Source organism: Gloeophyllum trabeum, assembly GCF_000344685.1.
Source record: "Gloeophyllum trabeum ATCC 11539 unplaced genomic scaffold GLOTRscaffold_00006, whole genome shotgun sequence".
NCBI classification, from domain to species: Eukaryota; Fungi; Basidiomycota; class Agaricomycetes; order Gloeophyllales; family Gloeophyllaceae; genus Gloeophyllum; species Gloeophyllum trabeum.
In genome coordinates, this window is record NW_006920415.1 from 1367021 (window position 1) to 1389847 (window position 22827).

Genomic DNA, 22827 nt, shown 5'->3' on the forward strand with positions numbered 1-22827 from the left:
GAGGAGTACAAAGGTGCGTATTGTATTTCTTTGGTGTGAGTACATCTCTCATTTCCATGCATGTAGATATTCGTCAGGAGCAGAGCAAAGCGCGAAGAACCCTCCTTTATTCATGGATAGATTTACGTCTTGCCGACAAACGCATCAACGAGCTGAATTGGGCCCTTCCCCACCCAATTTCGTCCTCGACGCCCGTTCCAGAGGAAGAGTCTCGCAATGAAGGCGTAGTCCAATCTACTCTCGCGGATCGCACTTTCCAGCTCTCCTCCTCGCCGCGTCCCGTCGAACCTAGTCCCGTGGTACCTGTCCTCCAGTTCGCTGCCTCGTCGTCGTCCCCTTCGGTCGTTTCGAGCGAGTCTACGGCAAGCACAGTTGACAGAACCCATCCGTCGTTCCCGGATCTGCGCGATGAGCTCGTTCGTTTCGCTGCTTCTAATTCTGAGGAAGAATTCCAGCTTCCAACGTCTCCGGAAAACTCTTTCTGTGACGATTCGGAAGACGAGGTGGAGAGAATCCTATCCCCTCCTCAAGTTTCCCCACCCAGCGCTCCTGTGACGCCTCAGGCTGCCGCCCCGACTCCTCCCGCGCCTTTCGTCATACCCGTTAGAGAGCAAAGCACCGAAGAACTCATTTACGACAGTTCTAGCGGTCAAGCACGGCTTGCAAGCCTTGGCCCTGACTTCAAACCGATGGAGGGCAAGGGGTGGACCGACATGGCCCCCTTGCCGCTCTGGAACGCGATCTCCCGCGTATGCGAGGATGAGTTCCACCGGAACCCTGCCGATTTCCACGGGTTTTCTTGGGAGCTCGCTCTGCTGCGCCACGAAGTCCAGAGCGTCGCCTTGGACGAGGGTGTTTCGAGTTCTTCCACTTCGACGCCTCTCCCTAGCCATGGATCCCTACAAGGACTGCATGCTACGCTTGACTCCGGGAAATGGGGTCGTCTGACGAAAGAGAAGTTATACGCGCGCGGCCGACTCATCAACTCGGATTCCTTCGACGATATGGCTCGCGTCGAGGAGGGCGTCGTCTTGTAATCTATGTATCACATTTCAGTAAGTTCACGATCGACTCGGGTGTTTTTCTTTGTTGATCAATGGCCCTGTAGTTACCATCTAGGATGCACGATGTGTCCTGTCCCCTCTTTTCATATACCCCCACTTTTACCTTCATAGTAAGTCGCTCTCGTCGTTTATAGTGTCCTTGATGATACGACTTCTATTAGCTATCAAAGGACGCATCGTCGTCCACGACGCTCATTCAAACATTTTCACATCTCTATCCCCCGGTCCCTGTTACATACCGTTCGTCTCGACCGATCTCTTCGTAGGAAGCTGAGGTTGACGACCTTGTCAAATTCCTCATTATTCAGTTCATTTCCTGTGAGTGTCCGTGGACCTTAATATCGTGCAATGCTTACCGGGCATTCTCTCTAGCCATTTGGCGGGTGCACCTGCTCCCGTCGCCGCCCCCCTTCAAGTATTACCTATAGTATATTCCGTAATTCACCACTATTCCTTCGGTTCTGGAACGAGGGAGGGCCCGCCCTCATCCAGGTACCGCATCCTCTCCACCCACCCCCTTGCTACCTTCGGCTATGTTATCGGTAGGTTCCCTGTCGTGTGCCTTCTGGACTATTTTACTGACTGTTCCATGATAGATGCACCGGTCGTTCTTGCTATCAACGTTTTCGTCCTGCTCTTGCCGATCTATGTCTTTGTATCCATATCGTTCCATCCATCTCGCTGTATCTATATTTGCTCGGTGAGCCCTACATCGCGTTCACATTTATTGCATACTGATTCATGCTATTGATAGATATCTACCGGATGCGCCTGGTGTGCTCCGTACTACTTCCTCCTGAAACATCTCTGACTGGCTTATTTGTCGTGAGTTTTCTTTGAAGTCAGGTGTCCTTCGGTATCTGATAGTGCGATTAAGTCCAACGGACGCATGTTTTACCGTCCCCCACGTTCATTCAATATCTTCTTATCTCTCTTTGCCCCCTGTTACGTACGCATGGAGGCCCTGTTACGCTCCCCGACACTCGTTTATCATGTCTCTCTTCCCTTGTTTCGGTCTATTATCTGTAAGTCTCACTGTCTTCTTCACCGTTTCCGTTGCTCATGCGCCTTCTCTAGTCTAACGGACGTGTCTTGACCGTCCTCTACGCTCATTCAACTCTCTGTCCAATGCTCGTCTCGAAAGCCCCTCTGCTGGTTGCCGTCTCCCTTCGTAAGTCCTCGGTGTCTTTTCCTCCCTCAGGAGCTCATGGTTTGTACATAGTCCAACGGATTGGTCTTAACCGTCCTTCACGTTCATTAAACTCAGTTTCTGTTCCTTTTTCTTACTCGCCTCCCGAATTCTGTAGATGCATGTATCAGTATGAAAGTCTGTATCATCTCATTTCCAATCACCCGATTCCTGCTTCGTATATATATTAGGTCAACTGTCATCGTATTGGAACTCCTAGACACTGTAGACCATTCATTTCATTCATTTGTAACTGTACCGATGTACTCTCAAGAGACATGTATCATATAATGTGTACAATAATGTATTAGAACAGTCCGCCCAGCGTATCATTAATTGTAATAGCCACAGACGATCTCGAAATAAAAACGTTACCACACTCCTCGCGCACGTACATATGCTGAAGGGTCAGGACGTATGGTCGAATCTACAAGTCGGCACAGTCCAAGATTAGAGACGGGTGCTTCCTCGTCGACGGCCCGCATGGCAGTTGCACCAGTAGTCACTACCACACCTCATATGCGACCCCCCTCGTACCGGAAAGGGGAGTCTGTGCCACGCTGTCCCCTAGTACATTGCATGGGACTGACTGCGGACGAGAGAGGGCTGCAAGTGTCCCCATGGAATACGTCCGGCAATGGAAGCGGCATACTACACCTCGGCGGACGTGGTACCTTTCGAACACGATCCACGTCGAATAGAATGATCTGTCTGGTGTGGTCGTGTGTTCAGCGATAGTATGTCCGTAGGAAGCGTGCCCGCTACAGATGAGTCGCAGTTGCAGCGTGATTTGCGACGCTCTTCAAGGCTGTCCAGACAGTGTTAGAGAATGCATTCAAAGATCCATAAGATCCTGAGGCCTGAGGGCAAGTAAATCCCACGGGCCGTCTGCCGTTGACCATGAAGACGTCGATCGCGAGTGCAGCGCACTATCAACGCTGTACTGTTTCCATTGATAGCCCCTCCCCTCGATTTCGGTAGGACTGCGAAGGAGGAAACAGAGAACTGCTCCTGGACTTAGTGTGAGTACATCTTTAGAGAATGATTGCAAGAATCGCCTCTTGGACGCTTCGGCCGCGAGTCTTGAGGGTGATAAAGTGCAGCATACACCAATAACCGCCATGAAAAGTGTCGTACGAATGGTTTGAAAATGATTCTTGGGTCGAAACACTCTCTTAGGGTGTCGTTGCATGCCCCTCCAAAGTCTTCGTGAGAGTGCTTGTCTCAGGGTGCAGATCGCAAGAACCTGGAATCGGAAACCGGACTAACTGCTCGACCTCCAGCCTCTCTCAGGCTGCTTCTCAAATACAAGTATGCGATGGGATATGGGGATTCAATCTTTCACAACTCAATGTAAGACCCTCTTGGCCTATAGGGTTAGAAACTGGCGATCGATGTGACCCCGGACCTCCGGTGAGTCACATCTTGCTTCAGCACCCTCGCTTTTCCCTTGCTCACTCATTCACAGGAATGACAGGAAAGACCCTTTGATAAATCACTGGGTGCTCGCGCCCCCCTTATAGCAAGTGCGGTCGGGTCGTGCCACATTCCTAGGTATAGCAGAAATCTGAACCTCTCGAGGCATTGCAATGTGGACCAGACCTCGCTCGTATTCTGCTGAGGGCTGACGAGAAGAGAGACTGGATCGCATCTGACAACCGCGCGAACCAACCCTTGCCAGCCTCCCGCCGTGGTTCAAAAGGCGAGCATGCTCGCTCGACTGCTCCATCCGCATCTTCAACAATCACCACGACAATAACGACAACAGTTCCTACATCCATGTTCTCATTCGACTTCAGCTTCCTTGGCTTCGCCGCCGTGAAGCGCTTCGTCGTGCGCCTCTTCGACGGCACTCCTTCCGCACCCGTCTCCAACTCTTCGCCTCCAGTCGTCAAGACATTCCTGTCCCCTACTCGCACGATCCGCGAGCCACCCACCAAAGCGCAGATCTCCGGAGGTTCTGGCTCTTTCGATGCCCTCGTGGCATTCATCGTCCTCTTCATCGGCTCCACGTTCCTTCTCACTTCCTTGGGATCTCGCAAACTTCGGGGCGGACCATCGTCGAAGTGGTACAATGATATTCTCATTCATTTCATTCACTACGTGTGCCTCGTCATGGCACTTGCCTTGGTAGACGATGCATGGGCGCAAGTGTGTCGCTTGTATCAGGCGTCGGCGGGTTTTGCTCGATCGCTGCTTGGTTGGATGGTTGCTCCAGCATTCAACTATGGGGTGTTTCTCGTAAGCATATGGGTCCATTAGTTCTTGCGTGTTCTGATGTAGTTCCAGGGTATCACTCTCAAAGACCTGGGTAGCTCGAGCGGTCGCAACGAGGTCTTCGTCCTTATCACTCTATTCCTTCTTGCCGTGGCTGTGATTTGGGTCACGGTTTGCCATGCGAAGAGATGGGTCTCGGACCTCAAGATGGCTGTTGCGTTGATTCTACTGGAGTTGGGACTCTGCACTCGAGGCTCCGCGGGTACTACTGGTTACACCCCAGCTTCTCAAGTGATGCTCGCTAAGGTAGACTAGATTGCATTCCTATCCCGCGAAATGGCTATATTGATCATCCCGTCAGCTGCACTCCGGACATGCGAACACGAGGATATTCGGTACCCCCACCAGTGTTGTTGAAGAGGGTGAATTCGACTTCGAGGACGGTCAGATCGACATCGACGATATCGACGGCACTACCTCCCAGAGCAGCGACAGCGATCTCAACTATGGCTCCCTCGACGAACATACTCCTGCTCCTTCCGTGTTCTCAGGGTTCGACTCTCGATCGATCTCCGCTGTCTCTATAACCCCCTCTGCATCCGAGGTTTCTAACAATGCTTCAGATGCTGCGAGCAAGGACGGGGACGAGTCCGACGATGAGCCCGATATTCTCAGGGATCTAGCTAAGATGAGGGCGGAGGACCCGAAGAATGAATTGCTTCGTCCTCCTCCGGTTCCCCGTGACCCTTGGGATCTCGACTACGATGAGGAAGCGTCTCTCGAAGAGGTGGAGGCGATCATCTCCGCTCCTGCTGCGCCCACTGTCAACGTGGAACCTAGCAGCGAGTCCATTGAGGTCGACGTCCCTTCCCCTTCGAGCCCCCTGGACACGATCGCCGAGGCTGATGAAGACGAAGGTCTCACTGAAGGCGACATGAGCGTCGAAGTCGAGGACTACTCGAAGCGACCCACTCTCCCTCTCGTGTGCGCTCTATTCCCTCACGGCGTCCTGATCTCTGGGCGGGAAACTCTCGTATACGATACTCCCAGCGGCTGCGCTCGTCTGCCGACCCTCGGTCCCGACTACAAGCCCATCGAGGGCAGCGGTCGGCTCGACACTCCTCCTCGCCACCTTTGGGAGAAGATTGCACGCGCAGCGGAAGCGGCGTTCCACCGTGACCACGCTAAGTTTGGAATGTGGAACTGGAGGGACTATGCGAAGGAGCTCGAGGCCGAGGACGCCCTCCCCAACCATGGGTCCCTCCAGGCTCTCCATGATACCTTCAACTCTAAAGGGTGGGACCGTCTCTCAGGAGAGTATTTCCAGGAGGGTGCCGACCTCGGATATTCTGACTCGCTCGATGACTTGCTCCGCGCAGAGGATGGCGTGGACTTGTAATTTGATCTAATATTATGGTGAGTATGTCCGTCGAGCGTATCATGAGTTTCTGCTAAATATCTTGGGTAGATATACTAGTATATGGCATGCCACCAAGGGTGTACCGTCCATTCTTTTTGTATACCCGTCGTTTCCATCTTTGTGTGAGTTATTTTCTCGTCGAAGTGTCCTCGACTGAACGTCTCTCCGTAGACTGCACTGGATCTGTCCTTGCGATCCGCATCTTTATTCTGTTTACCCCCTCCGTAATACATCCACTCTCCCCCTCCCCTCCCCACCCTCTTTGTACGATATAGCTTTATCTTGGGTTTCTATCCGTAAGTCTTTCTTGATGCATCGCTGGTTAGGACCACTTGCTCATATCGTTTTCAGAACTACCTATAAACACCGAAAAAAATCGAAACGTTCAAACTCAAAAACAGCTCAAACACCCGAAAATCTCAAACACCCAGAAAATCTAAAGACCAAAAAATATAACACTCTTCCCCTCATATTCCTCGGTGAGTAGATCTGTTGTGTTGACGTTCGCCCAATGATAATGAGACAGTTTCTAGATAGAGATCTTGAAGGCGCTTTACGCTGTCAACTACTCGCGTTCGCCGACATTTATCCTGGTTCGACTGGGCATTCCATATTTTCCCCGTGCCTTGTGGGAAATCGTGTCGGGCCAACCCGATTTTTTGCACTGCACACCCCTCCCCTCCCCCTGTCCTGCTGTATCGGTGAGTCAACTGCGATGTTTTCAAGCGGAAGCCTTGATGACATCGTTTCTAGATAAAGTCCAAAGCCAAAAAACATCGAGAAAAGACCCTGATAATCGCAGCGGCTCCGGTCGCAAACTCTTGGTAAGTCCGTCGTGTATTGAAACATTTCCGATATTTACGTGACTGTTCAGTTATCCAAAGGCCGCGCTCTATGCCGTCCACAACGCTCCTTAGATTCATCTCCGTCCTCTTTCGACTCCGTAACTTGCCGACGATCCCCGTGTGGCGCTTGGTCGAGGGCATGGGCAACCCGACGCTTCGCAACGCACTTCCACTATCAACGTATTTCTTTGCCATCATGACGCATCACCTGCTATTGTTCTCTATCTCTCGGTGTGTACACCATTATTTGCGATATCTTCCACCAGTCTTACAGCGGCTTTGGCAGCTTTCCAACGAACACGCTCTATGCTGTTCTCCACGCTCCTTCAACTCAGTTTCTATTCTGTCTCGGCTCGGTATCCATCTACGACCCCTGTGCGGCGCTCGGTCGAGGGTGTGGGCAGCCCTTCTTCCTTGCAATGCACTTCCCCCACATTATCCCATCAACGTATCATTTCTGCTTCATCGTTCCACTATAACAAGGAGTTCTGATTATATCCTGTTAAATGTATACATATCTGCGTCTCGTATCCAATTCTCCGCTAGATTAAATCATATATTCTACCATTCTATTCTCCTAGAACAGCCTCTTAGATTGATACATCACGTCTGCTCTATGTACCATAGTAATCGTGGCCGTACCACTTGCACCGTAGAACCTGTCGAATCGGACCGTCTCAATACGTCTCCAGTCCATCACATTATTCACTAGTAGTCTAGGACTAATACTACTAGAAGTTGATAGTATATTGGTATAGCTTGAAGTAACCGGATGAGAAGGCTATTCCATTGATATCATCCGAGGAAGGTACTTCAGTGTGGCACACCGGGACCGCTGTACGGGGTTCGAACTTGAAGGTTGATATGTAATGACTGGCACCGTTGGGAAAGGGCAAGGCAAAAGAGAAACCTCAGCTAACCTGCCTGCGTCTTTCATGTTCTCCATTGGAGCCGATACCGCAGGATCATCCCGCCACAAGACGTTCTCCGAAGTTTTCCCGATGGGGTGATGGGCTTACGCGTTCGCCAGTGCTTTACTACCCAGTCTGCGGACTCTCCCATCTCAACTCACGGCTCAGCATAAGTACTAGTACTCATACTGACGATCGTCTGCTGCAAAACTGTCGAGCTCTGCTTGTTGCCATTGCCAGTGGATACTGCATCAATTCCGCAAGTACTGGAACGGGGCCAATGCAACACCGCTGCAGTCAGTGCCGGTATTACTTTAGTCTTAAGGCCCCTGGTAGGATGAGAACATAGGATGTACTGGGGAGCCAAAGGTAACTTCTTGTGGAACGCGAGCGAAATGCTGTGTGTTATTCGTGAATATGATCCTAAAGAATGACCCCTCTTTGAGATCGGTCTTTGGGACCATATCCGCGGCAATATCTAACTTGGACGTGCCAATGGGCGTCCGCTGCTGTATGCAAGGCAATAGTAGTGATTTTAGGGTGCTGCAAAATACGGTACTCTGGAGCTCCAGATAGATATCATCGTAGACTGGATCTGCCGATCGACCCTTCGGTATGTCACACCATCCCCCAACCATCCTCTTTGTCGTCTCCTGATACTTAATGTTGACGTGACACATACACTGACATACGCTGACATCGTTTGCGTTGGGTGGTCACTTTCCAGGCTTCAAGGGTTATGCAGATACGCTCCCACGACCTTGACGAACACGCCCTCCAGCCGTTGCGTTGTGGACCGGTCTTCTGTCGCTCGACGCCATGGCTGACGACAAGGGCTGACCGAGAGCTCAACCGCGGCCGGCTTGTCAGCCTCCCTTCGAACGTACATAAGAGGCTCGTGTAAACTCGATCCATCCCTCCATCATCTTAATCCTCTACGACGACCATCCACGACAACTACGACAACAGTAACGGGCATCATGTACTCTCTCGGCCTTGACCTCTTCGACTTCGCCGCCGTCAAGCGCTTGGTTTTTCGCACCTTCAGCGGCGGTAATGCTCCCCCTCAGGCCGCCGACCAGCCTCTCGCGTGGGTTAAGACTGTCCTTACTCCTACCCGTACCCTTCGCGGAACCCCCACCACGACGTATGGTGCTGGGTCCTCTGGCACTATCGACAGTATTTTGGCTCTAATCATCTTCATCACTGCCTCGTTCTTCCTGTTCACTTCGGTCGGCCCTCTCAGACGCCAGGGCGATGGCGCCGTCTTCACCGTTCAGTGGAGTTGCGAGCTCCTCTCGTTTCTCATCTTGATTCCTCAGTTGTTTTCCATCAACGTCGCTTCAAGTCTATCGTCTCACGCCTATCATTGCGTGGTATATCTCATCCAATCCTCGCTGCGTGTCGCCTCCCGGCCCCTTCAGCTCGCCCTATTCCTCGTTTTCGGCCTTCAGGATCTTCATAGCGCACAAGTGGTCAATGAGAAGGTGATTCTCACCTCGGCGCTTCTGTCCTGGTTCCTCGTCATCTCCTCGGCCTTCCACCTCTCCTGGAGCCTTCTCGCCAGACTTAATCACTGGCATACGGGGCATTCGCGTTCTGCTATCTCTTCCCTCGTCTCCGCCGGTGTACTTGTCGCCTCATGGATCGCTCTCCACAATTTAGAGCACAAGTTCCACCTCAATGCCGTCCCTCGAAGAGGACAGGAAGGCATGTTTCCAATGGAGGCACACATGACATCGGAGGCCGTCTTGATGGCGTTGGAAGCGTGGACGTTTACTGTGTGGTATTGCCTGGGCATTCCGGTTCGTTCTCACCTAGATATATCAATTTTGCATCGCGCTAATCTTGCCTAAGAACACGCTTGTGAACTCGGCGGGAAGGATTACGAAGGTCGTCCCTGCGCCTTTTTCATTCGCTCTAATTTTTGCCGTGGTCATCAATGCGTCGATCCAGGTCGCAGCCAGATGTATCAAGACCCGTGTCCGAAAAGTCCGATCGGAAGTCGCATTCATCCTCCTGTCGTGCCGAATTTTCACCAAGGTCCCTTACTATGCTAAGTATCACAGTGGTGCTTCTAGAGTGGTCTTCTCTTCAGTATGTCATTCTCCCCGCTTGGTTGTACCGACCACTGAGAATCTCACTCCATCAGGGTGTTCGCCGCCGATCTATCGCGGCGCCCGTAATCATGCCCTCAGTGGACAGTAACGAGAGCTTGTTCGGAGGTCTCCGTTCTGCGCTCAACGCTCTGAAGGAGGAGCGGGAGGAGGACTACCGGGGTGAGTAGGTCAGATTTGTCGAGATGCCCGGAGTCTCATACGGTTCTACATAGATGTTCGCCGAGAGCAAAGAGAAGCACGCAAAGCCTTTTCGTGTGCTTCTACTGGGATGAGAGTTGTGGCTGATAATCTACGAGCGCTAAATGCACTGCTCCCCGCTGCTACACCAACATCGACGAGTCTCACAACGGACGTACATCACAGGGAAGAATCCGTCCAATACAGTTTCCTAGACCACTTCTCGCCATTGTCCACGTCGTCCTCGGTTCGCTCCAACGGCTGCCCTCCTACAGCAAGTACGTCGGACAACGGGGAAGACTGGCTCCAGGCACACCTTCCCCCGCTATCGGCGTCTCCGTCCGCGCTTGCGGACAATTCCTATAGCTTCCTTGCCAACTTCTCTCCTATGTCCACCTCGACGTCTGTTCACTCGAATGGCAATCCCTCTACACCAAATACGGCGGGCAACGAGGACGACTGGCTCCTGGCACACCTTCCTGCGCTGTCGGCGTCTGCGTCTACACTTTCCGACGGTGCCTCCGGCTACACGAGCGATTCGGACATCGACGAAGGGAAGATCAGTGCCATTGCCGCCGAATTCGCGGCTCTCCACCCTGACTGGCGTATGGAGGACGCCCAAGGCGATGAGGAGTACGTCTGGGACGACGAGCGTCAAGACGCGGAGGCGCAGTACGAGGAGGCACGGTTAGCGGACGACTTCGACGAAGATGTCCTTCCCAGCTCAGATTCGTGCGGCTCCGATATGGACCTTGAAGAGGAAGACTATTCCAACCGGTCTCGTATTGCTGTCCCCTCTGTCCCAGCAGCCGCCTTTACGCGTAGTTCTCTCCAAGCCCTTCCTAGCACCTTCAAGACCCGTTTCTGGGGGGCGGTTACCGATGAGATGGAAACCGCATTCCATGCCACTGCGAAGGCTTGCCCGGTCTTGGTCAACTGACGATTCGGCACCAGTCGAGGAACAAGACATCCTTCAATTATTTCTATAATGCTTCATTTGTACGTTCCTCGGTCTTTATATCCATATTGGTCGCTCAATTACCGTTCCACAGATGTTCGCGGATGCTATGTGTTAGTAGCATTTTGCTTTACCCGTTTCATCCATGATTTATTTTTATCTTGTGAGTCCGATCTTCATCGGACTATTGACCATCTACTCACAATGTCGTGATAGTCCAACGGACGCGTCTTTACCGTCCACGACATTCCTTCACCTCTGTCCAGCCCCCCTTCTAGTAGTAATAGTAGTACCCCGTAATATATCCACTGTCCCGTGTTGTGCGAGATCGAGGGAGGGCCCGCCCTCGGCTTCGCACTACATCCCTCTCCCCTCCTGTAGCGTATTGGCGTAATGTATCTGTATTATTTCCCTTTTCTCTGCGTCATCTATGGGACTGTACTTGTATTTCACGCATACCCATTTCTTGTCTCTGGATATGACCCGCCTAGATTGTATTTTTCCTCCTTGTATCACATCATCTTCTACAGCATCTATAGCAGTGCATTTATACCTAATCGTCGACAGCGTAAAGGAACATAAGGTCGGGGTCGGAAGAGCGGGATAGCAAGGTGCGTGGACAACACCTGGGTGAAGAGCACCGATATTGCCGGATACAGGATGATTCTGTAGAAGAATGGGTATTCTCGCTTTCGAAAATGCTCGGCCACGAGGTCCTGGAGAGTAGAATCGGGGGTTGAGCGTGTCCAGAAGATAGCGTCGAGAGCTGGTTCAGCAGCGTCGATCTGTTAAGGCGTATATGTACAGCCGTTACATGGGTAGTATGCCGATACGCAGACAATATTGTCTCCTCACACCCCGAAGAGTGCTCGCCGGAAGGCTTGCCGCACTGTTACACAGGTTACGAACAAGCCGATCATCATGCCTCCTGCATATGCAACCGCCTATGCAAAGGAGATGGTGTAATGGCCAGTTCTCACATGCGAACACGAGCGTGCCGGCGATACTCGTTATAGCAAGAAATGATCTGGGTGGGGGGAACGCATAACGCTGTCCAGGGCCACAGCGCCAGACCTGCGGATCAACAATGAGAGAAACATACGAAGCAAGCCGGGACGGCGTTCTGATTCAGGGCTGGTATAGAGCACCTTTCCTCCAGCACGGAGTTGACAGGGTACCAGATGCCGTCCCAAGCCCGGTAGAGACACTTCCTAGCCCACATACCGCGCGCGATGAAGCGTTACAACGAGGCTTGGGAACATGTGAAACTCCTAACCCGTGCTGCACACAACAATCGCAAAAATAGCACAGATACCGACAACCCACCCCCCCCGCCACACATACACTCACTCAACGGCCCATCAAACCTCCACCACCCTTCCCGCGTCGAACCCCACGCCCCTCCGCCCCCTCTGGTTCGCGTACACCCTCACCCCGTCTCTCACAAAGTCGCAGCACCAGTGCGTATGGCCGAATGCCCACAACGCAACGGCAGGGTGCCAGCACGGCTGCTGCGACAGATCGGTCGCGTAGCCCGGCAGACTCCTCACTCCGTCGAAGGTAGAAGGGTAGTACGCGGGATCGGAGGTGCCGAGGAGGAGTGGGGCGTGGTGGGTTAGGACGATTATGCGGCGGGCGGTGTTGGCGGCGAGGGAGGGGACGGTGGAGTTGAGCCACGCGAGGTCGGCAAAGTGGAGGGATTGATAGACGGCAGGCGTGAGTGATGATACGGAGGTGAAATCTTGGATGGGAGGCGTCGTGAGCCCGTCGCTCCCGGATGAGTGACGCAGGTCGGACCAGAGCGTGCACCCGAGGATGGTGAGCGAGTCGGAGACGTCGTACTGGGTCCGATTGAGGATGACCAAATGCCCAGAAGAATTGGCGTTGAGCGAGTCGGCAAACGACTCGAGCGTTCGCAACGCGGAATCGACGGCCGTCCCGTACGGCTCGTGATTGCCCATAACATAGAATACAGCCTTGAACTTGTCAAGCACGCCCGCGAGCCAGGGAAAGAGTCGTGGATCGGTGGTGCGAGCGACATCGCCCAGGAGAGCGAGATACTCGGCGTTCGCGGGGACGATGTAGTCGAATGGGGTGCAAGTGTCACTGTCTGAGGGTGACTCACCCAAGTGGAGGTCCGATATGATTTGAATACTGGAGGCCGTCGATGCTGACATAGCCGCGCTCGAGCAAACAGAGTGGATTACAAATGAGCAATGTATTCGGAATACGTACTATTGACATATCAACGATGCTGGAGGCGGATAAACTTCCCATAACATCTCCAAGACACTTGGATGGTGTCAAGCAACCAACGTTGTCAATGCAGAACGGATGGCGAGTGCATACGGATAGAAGCGACGACGAATACTCAGAAGACGTCTCGTTCACGACTCGCCATGATCATGACTCGACTTGCTTCCGCGGAGGTGGCTGTGCCAGCCACACTGCCAAACGCTACGGCCACATCGCTTAGGATTTCTCTTGCCTGCTTCAATTACCACCGGAAATCTACCGGATGTGATGAAACAGATATATCTGGTGCTCGCACTTTGTGGCCTTCGGCAGAGTACAGAACAAAGTCACGTAAGTAGTGAGCAAGTTGTGGATGATGAAATATTTCGTTCAGATTACTTCGAATGTTTTTGCCATGTCGCGATGACATTCCACTGGCCGTAGCAGAAGGCAGAGCCTGCTGCTTACGGACGGTGTTGCTGCACCGATGTCAGTTCTGTTAATCCGATCCACGTGAGTTGAGATAGTATGGCCCCAAACAGCTCGCAGCACTGATATATGTATATTTCATGTAACAGGAAAACCATGTGTGCAAAACAAAAAGACATAGAACTAAACAGATCAGTATAAGGGAGCAATACGATTACGATGAGATCTCATTCTTAGCCTTCTTGACTTGTCGGTCGATGGCGTCCGCGGGAGCATCAGACGAAGCACCGAGTCCAATGGAGCGCTTCCGAGCAGTAACCTCGAGAGCTAGCTTCTGATCACCGTCCTGGGCTGATTCCTCCGGAAGCGTCCTTCCCGACGCAGGGTTGCCGGTCGGGACGGAGTCTTTCACGTCCTCGGAAGTGTTGTGGGCTACGGGTGCTGACTGCTGTCCGGCTTTCAGCAGAGACGACTTCTCCTCATCTATGGCACCGTCTACCAGACCTAAGAACTCCTTGAAATGCATTTCCATTTCCTCGGCGGGAGGCATCTCAGCTGCAGCCGTGGCATGAGTGAACTATCTCTAGGAGTCATCGTGAATGAACTTACGAGGGGGAGAGGACTCTGTAGTCGGAGTTTGGCAACGCCCTAGCTTGGCGTCCGTTTCTTCCCCAAAGGCCTTCGCGCGCTTGTCCCTCTCAATTTCCTTCTTGGTACGCATCTGAGGGCGAATTCTCATTCTTCTCGGCAGCGCGACGCGCATGAAGAAGCTCTTCATCGCATCGATCAATTTTCCAACAACGGGGCCCAAGCCTTGAGGGTGTTGCGCGAACACGCGATTATCCAGGAAGCACAGTTTCGAGGCCATAGCAGAGGAGGGCCGTGCAGTATTCCAGTCAGATATGATTTCTGGTGAGACCTCGAGGGGGACGCCAGGGCTCTCGCTCGTAAATGCGATCTGACATAAGCTGTAGAAGCTGGATTCCAGGTCGTCCAAGTGGTCATGGAAACCGAGTGACTCAAGGACCTTGACGGACTGGAAGACTCGTGCACCCTGTGGATAAAACATAAGCGCCCTCTCTAACACTCGAATGCCGGACTCACGATCTTTGCGTTCGCAGCTGGACCCTTACCGTCGCTGTCCACGAAGGCAGCTGTGTCAAAATCGATTAGAATGCCCCGCCTACCCTCACGCACGTCCGGCCGATTATTGAGAAGCATATTGTCCGGACTGACATCCCGATGGACGATGCCGCGTTTGGCGAGCTCAAACTGGGCTGCAGCACTGTCAGGGAGGATCAACGAAAGGAATCCGGTGTGCGTACCCTGGATAATATCCCGAAACGCTTCCAGGAAGGCCAAAGTAGTTGGTGCATACCGCAGAGAAGGACCATAATACGGCTGCAAGATATAATAGTACTGGCGGTTGTTGGCATCTTCCTCTCCTTTATCAACAAATCCAATTCCTCCACGAAGTGAAGAAATAGTCTCCATTTCAGAAAGCTGTGAGCGGCAGATGATCTCGCCAACGCCCGGGATAGGGTCTTCTGCGATCTTCTCCAGGAACTCCCACTCTAGCCCGCGCTCGGGAGTTCGCCAAGCAAATTTGAAGATGAGGTCCTCCCCGTTCTCGTTCTGCGTATGCCACAATGTCGTCGCTTTCCCCCCTATTCTCTTGCTCCAATTCAAGGGGCTGTGCACCATGTATGTCCCGGCTCCGTCCGTAGCAGGGCGGAAGTACCGGCAGTGACCTTCCCACTGGATACGGGTATCAAAGCCCAGATTACCTTCGTCTGCAGTGGAAAGAGCCAGGATAATCTTAACGAAAGTTTCTGCCTCTTGATGTATGTTGATAGGACGGGAATACAAGACACCAGCCCGATCAAACTGGAAGACTTGGACAGTACGTTCAGTCATAAGGAGACTGTAGACAAAGCGCCGATTCGGCTGATGCACAAAACATGAACGAGCATATACCGCCAGCTGTATTCGATCATCCTCGGGCGCCCGGTCACTGCCTGTGACTGCGATAGGTACCGCAACATGGGTGTAAGAGGGCGGGGTCGGAAAATCTTGCTGGAAGGCAAAGGATGGACCGTATCCCATCAGCGAGAGGTCCGGTGTTGTCGTTGGCTCGGTGTTGAATCTCTCACAAGAATCGGGCATTTCTGCCTTGTACGTGTACTCCACCTTGCGATTGATGACACCAAAATGGTGGAGGATATCGTTCATTGTCTTTGCCAGTGAGTCGTATGGCGGGTCTTCAGGTTTATGCGGGATGTTTCTCCATCTCCACCACATTGGAGGACCTCCTCGAGTTTTCTTCTTGGTTACCCCTCGCCCGGAACCTCGGGACCTGGCGCCTCGTACACGTCGTGCCCGACTGCCTGTGGCCGATCCGGAGTCAAATTCGGCATACTCCGATAAGAAATCCTGGATTTTCGAGTCCGCTGGGATGTCAGGATGTTTCTCCTCGCTCGTCAGGAAGTCAAGGAACTCTTGTCCTCCATCGACCCAGGAGCCGTCCAGATCCGAGCGTATGAACTGCGCCAGTCTGTCCAACTTCTCTTGAAGTATATAGAGGGAAGAGGAGTTGCTATCAGAACTAGAGGAGCTTTGGCCTGATTCCATCTTTATTTTTGAGCGTTGTGGGAGACGGCGCGAGCTTGGCTGTGGCACCGACTAAAAGTTCTTCCTAGACACGTAACCCGTCCTGAGCTGCAGATGAACGGCAAGGTGGTCGAGGGGCAATAGAGAAACGCAGTACTATAGATGCTGGATAGTTGTCGGGATCCGATATGAGGTTTGTAGTACGTGGTGTATTGGAGAACCGAGAGCCAGACCTATGATCGCGCAAGCTTCAATAAACAGGTGACATAAGTTCAAACAAAAATAGTTTTCCAGTGACTGAATAACCCAGGAGTAGAGGGACTGTGCTCGTGCTGAGGAAGAGAGGGTTGTGGCTGATGTGTGGCTTCACTGTAACATGTGGTTCGAAGCCCGTATGGAATTCACGGTCCGATTCGGCAACTGCCGAATCTTCTTTCCCTTCGGACGAGTGTGTTCCGTCCAACTCTGGACGGAAAACTCATCAAACTCGGAAAGCATCTTTCCAACGAGCCTCTCGGTCGGCGTTGCTATCGTCGCTTGCACGGCACTGCTGAAGATCAGCAGTTCTGCGCCCGCGATGAACTGGCGTCGGCTGGTGCTGCGCAGTTACGGCTGTTATATGCATATATAATATTCAATAAGTTCTCTGAGCATACGCGACTCAACTCTGCGTCTCGTCACTCAGACACTCACTATTCCGGATCGTGCAAGTTCTAATGTGCTTATCCGTGTTCTTTAGCGGTCGAGAGTGGTTAAGTAACTTCTAGAGAGGTTATTGGGACTCGAGGTGAATTGTGCAACGGTGCTGACTCTCCCTTGCCTATGTATCCCTTGTGGCGATAAGTATCTCACATTTATATTTTTTGACCATGTTTGTCGTGTTAGTGTGTGCTGCGAACACTGCCGCGGCCAGTCCATGTCTGTCAGTGCACTCGGACCTGAATCGAACCAGCTGAATTGAAGCTGACATCACTCGCTATATCTCGAGGTACTGAAAATAACTCAAATAAAGGCACGAACAACGACCACAGGATCGACAGAGCAATATGACTACTTGATATCCTTCTTAACTTTCTTGGTTAGTCGGTCTGGGGCTTCCGCAGAGTCATCGGACAACGACTCCCGTTCAATTGGACGTTTCGGATGAATACTCTCTGGGGTTGGCTTCACACCACCTTCCTTGGCTGACAAAACATCATTGCTCGGGACGGTGAGGATCACGTCCTTATCAGCTTGGCAGGGTGCGGGTGCTAACGTCTGTTTGGCCTTCGACGACAGCGACCTTTCGTCGGCGATGGCGCCGTCTACAAGTTCTAGGAACTCCTTGAAATGCACTTCGATTTCCTCAGCAGGCGACATCGTAGCTACAGACGAAAATCAGTGAAGCATCTTTGCTCGTCATCAGATGAACTCACGAGGGGGTGAGACTTCAAGATGCGCATCTACTTTTGAGACGACGGCTTTGACATGTTCGTCCCTTTTGATTTCCTCCTTGCTACGTAGTGAAAGGCGTATCCTCTCGGTTCGCGGCTCTGCAACGCGTTTGAAGAACTCTTTCAGGGAGTTGATCAATTTTTCGATAACGGGTCCTAGGCCTTGGGGGTAGTGCTTGAAGACATGATTGCTTAGGAAGCACCACTTGGAGCACATAGAAGTTTCATCATCCGCATCCCAGCGCTTGAGGAAGTCTGGCAAGGGACTCCTGAGGGGGACTCCCGGGCTCTCGCTAGTATATGCCAACCAACACAAACTGTAGAAGCTGGACTCCAGATCATCCAAGTGGTCATGACAGCCTATTTCCAAAAGAACCTTGATCGACTGAAAGGCCCGCGTGCCCTGATGAAGAAGTATAAGGGCCGGTTCAAATGCTCTTTGCTGAACTCACGTTCTTCATACTCGCTGCTGGGCCTTTCCCCTGCCCATCAACAAATGCAGCTAGGTCAAAATCAATAAGAATGCCTCTACTCCCTGCATGAGCATCTGGCCGATTATTGAGGAGCATATTTCCAGGACTTATATCCCGATGGACGATGCCCCGTTTGGCGAGCTCGAACTGGGCTGCGGCAGTGTCAGGGACCATCATTTCGAGAGACACTAACGTTACCTTGGATTATGTCCCGGAATGCTTCCAGGAGGACCAGGATAGATGGCGCATGCCTCAGAGACGGGCCATAATAGGGTTGCAAGAAATTATAGTATTGACGGTTGTCGACATCTTCCTCTCCGTTGTCGGCAAACCCAATCCCGCCACGAAGCGAAAAGACAGTCTCCATCTCGGAAGGTTGCGAGCGACAGACAACCTCAGCAACGCCGGGGATAGGGTTTTCTGCAATCTTCTCCAGGAACTCCCACTCTAGGCCGCGCTCGGGGGTTCTCCAAGCAAATTTAAGGAGGAGCTCCTCACCGTCCTGGTTCTGCGTGTACCAGCATTTTGTTGCCTTCCCCCGTAGTATCCTGTCACCCCAGTTGAAGGGACTATAGATCATGTACTTGCTTCCTCCGTCCACTGCTGTGCAGAAATACCGGTAATGGCCGTGCCACTGGATACGAGTGTCGAAGCCCAGTTTACCCTCATCCGCAGTGGACAGCGCCAGAATAATCTTCACAAACGTTTCTGCCTCTTGATGAATATTGACAGGACGAGAATACACGACACCGCCCCGATCAAACTGGAAGACTTGGACAGTACGTTCAGTCATAAGGAGACTGTAGACAAAGCGCCGATTCGGCTGATGCACACAACATGAACGAGCATATACCGCCAGTTGTATTTGATCATCCTCGGGCGCCCGGTCACTGCCTGTGACTGCGATAGGTACCGCAACATGGGTGTAAGAGGGCGGGGTCGGAAAACCTTGCTGGAAGGCGAAGGATGGGCCGTATCCCATCAGCGAGAGGTCCGGTGTTGTCGTTGGCTCGGTGTTGAATCTCTCACAAGAATCGGGCATTTCTGCCTTGTACGTGTGCTCCACCTTGCGATTGATGACACCAAAATGGTGGAGGATATCGTTCATTGTCTTTGCCAGTGAGTCGTAGGGCGGGTCTTCAGGCTTATGCGGGATATTTCTCCAGCCCCACCATGGTGGAGGACCTCCGCGCTTCCTTTGCTTGGCTTCCCCTCGTCCAGAGCCCGTGCTTCGGGACCTGGTACCTCGCCCGCGTCGTGCCCAACTACCTTTGACCGACCCAGAGTCGAATTCGGTATACTCTGATAAAAAAGCCTGAATTTCCGAGTCCATTGGTAAATCAGGACGGTTATCCTGGCTTGTCAAGAGGTCGATGAACTCTTGTCCACCATCGACCCAGGAGCCGTCCAGCTCTGAGCGTATGACGTGCGCCAGTCTCTCCACCTTCTCCTGAAGCATATAGAGGGAAGAGTGGCTATCAACATCAGAGGATTTTTCACCCACTTCCATCTTTGTTGGAAATGTTCAGTGAGGTTTGGGTGTTGTGGGCGATGGCACGGGCTTGGCTGTGGCTCTGAGTAGTTCTTCCTTAACACGTTAATGGGCCTGAGTTGCACTTCAATGAAAGAGTGATTGATGGGTGGAGAATTGAATTACTTTCGATTGTGGATGGTTGTTGTTGGGAGCCCGTTATGAGTCGCGTAGTATATGTGGTGCGTTGGAGAAGCCACGAGACCGGGAGCGAGACTGATGATCGCGCAAGCTTCAATAAACAGGTGACAGAAATTCAAAAAGATAGTTTTCCAGAGATTGAATAGCCCTGGAAGAGAAGGAACTGTGCTCGCGCTGAGGAAGAGAGGGCTGGTCAGTTGTGGCTGATGTGTGGCTTCACTGTGGTTCGAAGCCCGTATGGAATTCACGGTCCGATTCGGCAACTGCCGAATACCCCTCATGATCAGGCTCTCGAGGTCACTGATGAGTGAGTGAGAGACTGAGAGTGCGAGACGATGACGCTGTATCAAATTGGCTGGTGTATAGAATATCTCACTCGCGCCAGATTAAGTTATAGGAAGCTGTGAGATGTGCTCCAACACCGCACCTTCAAGTGTACAATGTTCTTCGACCATCCGTCAGAGAAAGTCCGGGTGGCTCGGTAATGATAGGGAGCATATGTAGCTGGAATCGCGTGGTAGCCCCCCCCCCGCCCCCCCAAATTGTTCTGTACTTGGTGAGATCGACAAAGACTGGGATGGTGAACTCATAACTTGCTTATTCTATTCTCCTCTATGCCTCAGGTCGGAGACCCCCCTTTGGCATCTTCCGACCTAAAAGGATTCGTCTCTCTGATCAGGTATGCTTCCCCCAAAATTGTTCCCATGGTACTGCTGAAGAGCAGCAGTCCCGTACCGTCGATGAAGCGGTGTCAGCTTGTGCGCCAACCCAGCACATGCTGCAGGTACTGAGGTTCTCCGAGTCTGGTATGTGCGTATATACTTTCGATATGTTCTCTGACATACGTGATCCAACTCTGCATGTTGTCACTGCAGAGGGTCTCTATTGAGGATGGAAACCATAATAGGTGCAAGTTCAACTGTGATTATCCGTGTCCTCTGGCAGGAACGCATGGCTGGTCTGGGCGCGCTGCCAGCGTTGGGGAGAACATGCCTCGGAGTAGTCGTTCGTACAGCAAAACAGCAAGGCTGGGAGAAGATCGGAAGGAGCTCACCAAGTATCCCTGTCAATGGAAATCTCCCAGAGCGCGATGGGAGGGTCACGCTCCTGAAGACGCAAACGACATCAGACCGTATAAATCTTTTTATGGCGCCCAGGCGAGATAGTTACACACGGTTGAATTTCGCTCCCAGTGCGCGAGTGGCGTACCCGAATTTGGAGGCAGTGCGTGAGACTGGACGGCTGGTCTCTGGACATATAGCCACGGAACTGGAATAATTGATACTTTACGTACCTATGGGTACTGGGAAGTTCATCACCCGCATGAGTCAACCTCTACCTCACGCATCACGTTCTAAAGAGCAGCACACGAAAGTCGAGCAGCGAGCCGCAAGAATTAATTAAGCAGATTTATCATGTTAGTCCCGGCTTTCCAGCATACTAATAGCACGACCGTCACTGTCTTGGAAAAGGGGAGAGGCAACAAAATGTACACAGAGTCTGGGCCACAACTCACCGAAATGAACAGCCATCTTGATTACGCTGTACATGGCTGCTTGCGAGACAGTCAAGCAGCGAACTATCTGTCTCGACTACCCTCGATCAAGGATGAGATACTGCTCGATCTTACGAACGTGCACACTTCATCCTTCGAGGCCTCAAACGTTGACCCAATCCCACTAGACTCTCCGTAACCGAAATACACAGGTACGATGAGGCTAGCGGGTTTGGGAAACTGCACTCGCCTCCCCAGATACATACACTCAGAGACAGATACGCACATCAAGCCTGCCCAAATCGTATGTCGCCCGCTCTCTAATGCTGAATGCGTGTGTTCGAATGCGCACCGTGCGCACACCACTGGCAACGCTCGTCGCCGAGATGGGGAGCATATCTCGAGAATACTGACCTGGGCACATACTGAAGTGAGATACTGTAAGTAGGGTCTAATGTACGTGGCCTGCCAGTCAGTGACGATATGAGAGATGGAGGGAATAGTGGTATTGAGTCAGGTAAGGTCAGAGAGTGGAGAGTAAAGGAATTGGTCTAGCGGGAGTAAAACTCTTTGAATCGCATACTTAAGACGTACCTTCGAACAGACTGAGACAGGATGATACCTTCACAGCTTTCGATTTCCGACCCATACTAGTGTCCAGAACTCTTGGACGCGATGCAGCGCCATGCTCACTCGCCCCGTCGAACCTTGTCCAGGATATTCATGACTGAATCGGTCTTCCGTCATGGAAAGTGAGCTCGTCCCAGGTGGTACAGACCGAACGTATTCAGCGACGATTGAGCTTTAGGACAGTCGGAGGCCACGCAGTCTAATGCAAGTCGGCCCACTCTTAAGTATGTAAGCAGGGGGCCGCAGTGGCTGTGCCAAATACAGGTGGCGTTTGAGTCGACTTGAGAGTTGCACGTCACAGTGCACCAGTGGCCGCGTTGGTCTCTGATCCTAGGACGAGTACGGTCATGTCATGGAACAAATAAGAAGATATGGTACTCATTTTCGCTGCCATAGCGTCGCCGCCAGCGGCGGGAGATTACCGTTCTCTATACTTACTTATTCTTGTTAGTCAACTTGAACAGTAGTCTCTTACCATTGCCGAGATTCACTCTGACGCATGGGAGTCAACATCAGCGATGTAACGTCGTAATCAGGTACGTGTATTGCATAGTAACTCTACCTTTAGGTAGACTTATTGGGAGTGGGGAACTTCAGAATCGGTAAGGATGCGAACCTTTCCCATCATACGTCTGCATGGCGCTGTTGTCGATCGAAGTCAGGCGTGTAGCAGAGCTGGAGCCTTCCCCCCCGTATGTGATGGGACCGAAACCCCTCACGCGATATATAGGTCGACATTCACGATCAAAGTATGGCAACCCTTTTGGTATGTCACACGATTCTCCATTCTCCACATTGTTTATCCGACTTTGGCAAGGAAAACGCTTCTTCGTTGGACTACCAAGTGCTCTCCACGTATGGCGACCCTGCTGGTCTCCGGACACCTAGGGGCTGCATCCTCAGCATTGCCCCCGGTGCTTCTTGCTGTATCTGTCGATATGTCAATGTG

The 22827-nt window shown here is 52.1% G+C and overlaps 9 protein-coding genes across 9 annotated transcripts in view; 6 read left to right on the forward strand and 3 right to left on the reverse strand.

Moving 5' to 3' along the window:
• GLOTRDRAFT_93424 (uncharacterized protein) overlaps positions 1 to 2473 on the forward strand; it is a gene marked incomplete at both ends in the record, with an annotated part of 5094 nt that extends 2621 nt beyond the window's left edge. Inside the window, 9 exons of the mRNA XM_007867727.1 lie at positions 545 to 1033; positions 1120 to 1174; positions 1331 to 1382; positions 1493 to 1606; positions 1661 to 1764; positions 1819 to 1838; positions 1932 to 2013; positions 2142 to 2235; positions 2445 to 2473. Of these exons, the coding sequence (XP_007865918.1) occupies positions 545 to 1033; positions 1120 to 1174; positions 1331 to 1382; positions 1493 to 1606; positions 1661 to 1764; positions 1819 to 1838; positions 1932 to 2013; positions 2142 to 2235; positions 2445 to 2473 (1039 nt within the window). The remainder of the gene's footprint in view (positions 1 to 544; positions 1034 to 1119; positions 1175 to 1330; positions 1383 to 1492; positions 1607 to 1660; positions 1765 to 1818; positions 1839 to 1931; positions 2014 to 2141; positions 2236 to 2444) is intronic.
• A 1182-nt stretch (positions 2474 to 3655) lies between these two features.
• Positions 3656 to 4494, forward strand: GLOTRDRAFT_121286 (uncharacterized protein; the record flags this gene model as incomplete). The annotated part of the gene is made up of 2 exons (XM_007867728.1): positions 3656 to 3666; positions 3722 to 4494. A coding segment is annotated over exon 2 (462 nt), but the record flags the coding sequence as incomplete, so codon positions are not given.
• A 337-nt stretch (positions 4495 to 4831) lies between these two features.
• On the forward strand, positions 4832 to 6108 carry GLOTRDRAFT_138642 (uncharacterized protein). Its single transcript, XM_007867729.1, has 3 exons — positions 4832 to 5886; positions 5939 to 6012; positions 6062 to 6108. Exon 1 carries the CDS (start codon positions 5159 to 5161, stop codon positions 5867 to 5869), a length of 711 nt encoding a protein of 236 aa, XP_007865920.1. The 5' UTR covers positions 4832 to 5158; the 3' UTR covers positions 5870 to 5886; positions 5939 to 6012; positions 6062 to 6108.
• A 764-nt stretch (positions 6109 to 6872) lies between these two features.
• On the forward strand, positions 6873 to 7277 carry GLOTRDRAFT_111043 (uncharacterized protein; the record flags this gene model as incomplete). The annotated part of the gene is made up of 2 exons (XM_007867730.1): positions 6873 to 6966; positions 7022 to 7277. Coding segments are annotated over 2 exons (349 nt in total), but the record flags the coding sequence as incomplete, so codon positions are not given.
• Positions 7278 to 8626: 1349 nt separating this feature from the next.
• GLOTRDRAFT_93426 (uncharacterized protein) lies at positions 8627 to 10883 on the forward strand (the record flags this gene model as incomplete). The annotated part of the gene is made up of 4 exons (XM_007867731.1): positions 8627 to 9451; positions 9504 to 9743; positions 9799 to 9925; positions 9979 to 10883. 4 exons carry the CDS (start codon positions 8627 to 8629, stop codon positions 10881 to 10883), a joined length of 2097 nt encoding a protein of 698 aa, XP_007865922.1.
• Positions 10884 to 12262: 1379 nt separating this feature from the next.
• On the reverse strand, positions 12263 to 13078 carry GLOTRDRAFT_93427 (uncharacterized protein; the record flags this gene model as incomplete). Its single annotated transcript, XM_007867732.1, has 1 exon — positions 12263 to 13078. The coding sequence occupies one exon, from the start codon at positions 13076 to 13078 to the stop codon at positions 12263 to 12265; it is 816 nt and encodes a 271-aa protein (XP_007865923.1).
• Positions 13079 to 13779: 701 nt separating this feature from the next.
• GLOTRDRAFT_129110 (uncharacterized protein) lies at positions 13780 to 16196 on the reverse strand (the record flags this gene model as incomplete). The annotated part of the gene is made up of 4 exons (XM_007867733.1): positions 13780 to 14120; positions 14175 to 14619; positions 14670 to 14842; positions 14891 to 16196. The coding sequence occupies 4 exons, from the start codon at positions 16194 to 16196 to the stop codon at positions 13780 to 13782; spliced, it is 2265 nt and encodes a 754-aa protein (XP_007865924.1).
• A 1701-nt stretch (positions 16197 to 17897) lies between these two features.
• Positions 17898 to 18892, reverse strand: GLOTRDRAFT_28364 (uncharacterized protein; the record flags this gene model as incomplete). The annotated part of the gene is made up of 3 exons (XM_007867310.1): positions 17898 to 18011; positions 18061 to 18222; positions 18269 to 18892. Coding segments are annotated over 3 exons (900 nt in total), but the record flags the coding sequence as incomplete, so codon positions are not given.
• A 1475-nt stretch (positions 18893 to 20367) lies between these two features.
• On the forward strand, positions 20368 to 21447 carry GLOTRDRAFT_93429 (uncharacterized protein; the record flags this gene model as incomplete). The annotated part of the gene is made up of 3 exons (XM_007867734.1): positions 20368 to 20432; positions 20629 to 20977; positions 21190 to 21447. The coding sequence occupies 3 exons, from the start codon at positions 20368 to 20370 to the stop codon at positions 21445 to 21447; spliced, it is 672 nt and encodes a 223-aa protein (XP_007865925.1).
• Positions 21448 to 22827: the final 1380 nt, after the last annotated feature.